General features: G+C 36.1%; 1 protein-coding gene across 1 annotated transcript in view; it reads left to right on the top strand.

Annotated features, from left to right (window-relative positions):
- The window catches only part of LOC109541266 (rabankyrin-5), a 73604-nt gene that overhangs the window by 65581 nt on the left and 2856 nt on the right, over window positions 1-5167 (top strand). Inside the window, exons 12-14 of the mRNA XM_048665995.1 lie at window positions 436-700; window positions 756-938; window positions 3883-4132. Of these exons, the coding sequence (XP_048521952.1) occupies window positions 436-700; window positions 756-938; window positions 3883-4132 (698 nt within the window). The remainder of the gene's footprint in view (window positions 1-435; window positions 701-755; window positions 939-3882; window positions 4133-5167) is intronic.

The following is a 5167-nucleotide window of genomic DNA, read 5'->3' as shown; positions in this document are numbered from 1 at the left end:
CCTTACAAAATGTAACAACTTTTTGAAATTTTTAAATAAAATAATTTATAATTTGAAAACGGTTGATTTCACAGCTTGAAGTGTAAATGCAAATTTGTATGTATTTGTATTGCGTATTTTTTGTATCTTTAACTGCTTTTTTTGCTTCTACAATGAATTTTTAAATACCATGTTTTTAAACAAAATTTTACTAAAATTTCGATAAACGTCGCAAGTAAGAAAAAAACGATTTAGTATATCAATTTTTCATAAAAAAGCAAGATATAGATCATTGCCAAAATGGATAAAACTTAAAAAACTTTGTATGTCTCCATTGGCCCTGTCGTTTAAAGTTTCTCAAAAATCATATGACATGTTCGTCGCTTGTGCTCTATTTACTTAGGAAATGAAGGTTTCCTGTTAAAATGGCCTTATTCACCCTCATTGCTCTGTCAGGTCAAGAAACAATTGCCAGTATTTTGGTGAGTCATGGAGCCGACACTGATTGTTGGGGTCCGGGCCCAGAAGGATGTAAACAAACGCTTCTGCATCGCGCCATAGACGAAAACAATGAAACCGCAGCAATTTTCTTAATAAGATCTGGCTGCGATGTTGAATCAGCCAGGATGGCAGGCAACAACGGGGAAGGTAGTGAAGAAGTTAAAGGCGGTCATAGGCCTCTCCATTTGTGTTGCATGTGGGGTCTTGAAAATGTTGCTAGGTGCTATTTTCGAATTTTCATGTTACTGTGATTTAACAATAGAGAACACTTTTAGGGCGTTGATAGAGCACAGAGCAAGTGTAACTGCTCAAGATGCGGACTTGAAAACACCCCTGCATTTAGCAATTGAAAATCAACAAGATCAAATAATTTCTCTTCTTTTGTCTGTACCTGAGATTGATCTTACCAGATTGGATAAAACAGGTTTGACGCCGTTTGCCTCTGCGTTGACTTTGCGGTAATATACTTACGGATATTAAAAGTATATCACGCTTGATAGCATCTTAGACGTATATGGAAAATGAGGCGGCATTGGACTATTCTGAAAAAAGTTGGCAGCTTCTGTAATCACGCGCCCTCTAATGACTTACATACACCATGACTCGATGCGTAGTGATACCATTTTTTTATACTTATGTTTGTTTAGTACTTTTATATACCTATATCTAATGGTTAACGCGTCGCGCGGTCTCTTCAAATTCCGAGCACCCACTGGTTACCCAAAGCCGCTGAGACAGGACCGACGTTTCGTCTTTAAATTGTCCATAGATGTCTTTATAGTCCGGGAGGCAGTGGCAAACATGAACAACAATTTTTGAAAACTGTAAAAACAGGTTATGTAAGTGCCGTATTCCTACAAGCGTGAAACTTTTTAGAGTGGGCAATAATGCCTAAAAATGCAGTATAATAATAGTATACCGCGTTGGGGGGAGGGGGGCTCAAAAATTAACTTTTTTTCTCCTCTAATGCCCGGTTTCTGGTAGATTTCCTTATTGGTTCGATAACTATCGGTCCGCTAAAGTTGTACGCTCTATAAATGTTGGTGGGTTTCTCAACGTGTCCCAACGTCAAAGCTAGTGATCCATAACTATCGAGTCTATAAAGTAGACAAARCTTGGTAATCTGTGGCCAAAGCCATATACCGTAGAAGAAGAATCTGTAAAGAAAGGTTAAAGWGACTTGCGTTACCTCGTGTTATCAAAAAAATKTGCMCGATTTATTTTACCTCAGAGATCTGGTGGTTATTTAAGCAGAAGCTATAAGTGTTGGATSGGAAGAAAAAAATMAAATAAATACAAACTATGCAAATATATTTTATCATTCTACCTGTTGCATAAAACCYTAGAGTAATGAACAACTGTTTGCAAACAGATAAACTGTGGTTTCTCTGTGTCACTGGATGAATTCATGATACGATGAATACGATATATCATTCATCTATAGCGTATTCATTGTATAATAGGCTGAATTTGTTCCTGAAGTAGCTCTTCTGGGTAGTGAACAAAATTTTTGGTTAAACGAAAACGATGTCGGAATTCATATTAGCTGTATTTTTSAAAATGATCATTCCGAGCTCAAAAATGGCAAATGATTTCACTCTATTTCACTATTAAGAACATCGAAAACTTCCTCGTCRGTCTCATSWGACMKMYGASGAATCTTTGCWTCCCTTTCACACACAAATTTTGCTCCCAAAGATATGTTTAATGGCTACCAAAAGATATTAGTGTTTTCGCAAAACGTGTTCGCTGCTCGCAGCTGATTTTGTATGACTTTTGGCACGAATGGCAATACGTTTGCGTGCGCTGCTTCTACAACTTATCGAACCGATACTTTATTGGTTGTTCAATGTAACGAACCGCTAGGGCTTACCGAACGTTTCAGAAACCCATTGTTCCGACTTATATATATATTGAATCTGTCATTTGAAATCCAGGTCTCTTGGTATATATTTTTATATTCGTACATGGTTGATTTTAATAGAAGGTTGTGGGATGTAGCCAGATCGTGTGTGCGTTATGTCATGGGTGCTATGTTTGACTATTTGTTTGGTAGGCTTCTTCTTTGCCGACTTTGGCATGAACGTTACCTAAAATAATCAGCATATCATATTTGGGTATACTCGGGATAGGATTTTCTAGTTCATCATAGAAGATTTCTTTCATCATTAAAGATTTATTTCCTCGTCTTTTTCGAGTCTCGGGCCGAGACCACCGAGTTGTTATACCACTTTCCTTTCAGTCTCATAGCAGAAACGCTCGCTTATTGGTTTRAACTACATGATTGTTTTTGCTATGKACTATAAAGCCTGTCCCAAATTGTTGTCGTCCCTGGTCATTTCTGCTATAATAATAATAATAATAATAATATTAAATTTCCTACTCTTTGAGTTCTATTYCCTGTCCAYCTGATTTCTTGAACCGCTGTTATGTCCATATTTTGTTTTTCGAGCTCTTTAGYGGCATGTGAAGAAGCTCSAGGTCTATAGAGACTAAGTAAGTTCTATTTTCATAAATTCATTGTCATTTTTCGTCTTAAGAGATCCGTCCGGGTCCGAGGTGTCTGTTTTATTGTCGGAACTTAGTTAGTCGCTCGCTTAACTATTGGGCTACTCAATCTACCCAGCAGCACTGCAGGCAGAGTGATCCTATATCGCCAAAACTATTTATTTTGCCCTTGGAAGACGTTTTTAAAAGGCTACCGTGGGAAAGGAAATGTGTAAACGTGATGGTACATTTTTAAACCATTTACGCTTTGCCGATGACATAGTGCTTATTAGTTCACATTTAGACAACATGCCAAAAAAGTATTTTTATTATTATTAACTACTAAAACATGTAAAATTATGTTAACGGGCTTCTTTATCAATATTTAGACCGAATGAACCCACTACTGAACCCGTAAAATTGGGGAATCTACAGGGTGCACCTTCTACGTCACTGCTGTTGGCGTAACCGGCAATGTTGCGAGTATGATTATCTTTTAAGTTGTTAGATCACGGAGTATTTTGGTAACTATTTAGTCAGCATTCGTAGGATAAGGTAATTGAAACCACTTGTTTGATGAATGTGTGAATTTGTTCTCCCTGGATTGAATCTGCGTATTTTAGCAGGTGCGATAGTACAACATATTTTAGTGGGCCAATGCTGACATCATTAGGCAATCAATGCTGATATTAACAATAACTATATTAAACATTGACATACAGTATATTATTATCACACTATTCCATAAGTTTTGAAATTTCCAGAATACTTCAATGTCCCGTTTTCCGTATATGTCTAAGATATCATCGACCGCGAGATACTAGTAGTATACTAGCATTTTCTCAATTTACTAATTTAATAGGAAATCTGGTACTAAATATTGCACATGAATGACTGGTACATATAATTTTCTAGGAATCATAAGTCCGCTCAAGCAATACTAGATAAGCTGCCATCAGCAGCTGAACAATGCAACAGTAAAGGCCAAAATTTCTTACATGTTGCCATCATGAAGGGAGACATAGAAAGCGCTCTGTTCCTTCTAACAGTGAATGTGGATGTTAATTCTCGAGTGCAGGACGCTTTATTAGCGCCCCCTATACATTTAGCAGCTAAATATGGGAGTGAAACATTGGTTAGAAGCTTGATTTTAGCTGGAGCCAGGGTACGTAAAAATGTTGTCTATACATTTCATTATAAACATTTTGCATTTTATTTAACTACTCAACAAAAATTAGCGACTCTTTTAAAACGCTAATGACATTGAGCTCACTGAGATCGAAGTCGGAGCTGAATGCTGACCAATCCAGTGTTAGACTCATGCTAATATTGCAAGATAATTTCAGAACCAATACCATATGCTGCAGGAACGACACAATCGGTCATTCTCATCTATGCTTCAACTGAAAAATTTTAGCGCAACGTGCAACCTTGAAAACTATAGGATTTTGTTTTGTGTCGATTTTTTCAGGACTCGCCAGTGTTTGATGGAAAAAAGCATGGAAATCCAACTTCACGCTACACAATTACTGGCAGAGTCCATTAAAAAATTAAGTGTAGCCATACAATTCTTGGCATCGTTCCTAGATAAAAAAAATAATAGTAATGAAACGAAATTAAATCTTCATTCAAACACTGTATTAACAACTCCATTTCGAATTCTTTGGTCTTTACTAAACAAATTATTATGAATATTTCCTTCGTATGATAATCTGTCCTTTTGAAGTGTGCAATTATCGAAAAATTACAGCGGTAATTGCACAGTGTGCAATTATCACTCAACGATAATTGCATTGTTTACAAAAAATATTTGACAGGTGTCTTTTCATGTTGAATTAGACATAAAATGTCTTCATGACATACCTAAGATATTCAAATTATATTTAACAAACGTAAGTAATAAAATTAAAAGTGTAATAAAATATAATAGAAATAAAATTAATCCACATTAACTTTGTTTACTCAGGAAATATTCATAAAAATTACACTCGTGCATCAAAATAAACAGATAATTTTGCATTCGAGCTTGTTGTCTTGTAAAAACTGCATTCGCTTATTTTCACATTGGAACGAAAAAGCCCTCCTCCTTCGGAGTCGGCCTTTTTGCCACAATATGAAAATAAACTCATGCAGTTTTTAGACAACAAGCTTTCATGCAAAATTATCGGTAATTTTGAAGCACTTGTGCAATTACCCCCGA

This window comes from Dendroctonus ponderosae, unplaced genomic scaffold, assembly GCF_020466585.1.
Source record: "Dendroctonus ponderosae isolate FM_Combo_2020 unplaced genomic scaffold, Dpon_F_20191213v2 Dpon_F_20191213_4, whole genome shotgun sequence".
NCBI lineage: Eukaryota > Metazoa > Arthropoda > Insecta > Coleoptera > Curculionidae > Dendroctonus > Dendroctonus ponderosae.
This window is presented reverse-complemented; position numbering and strand designations above follow the sequence as displayed.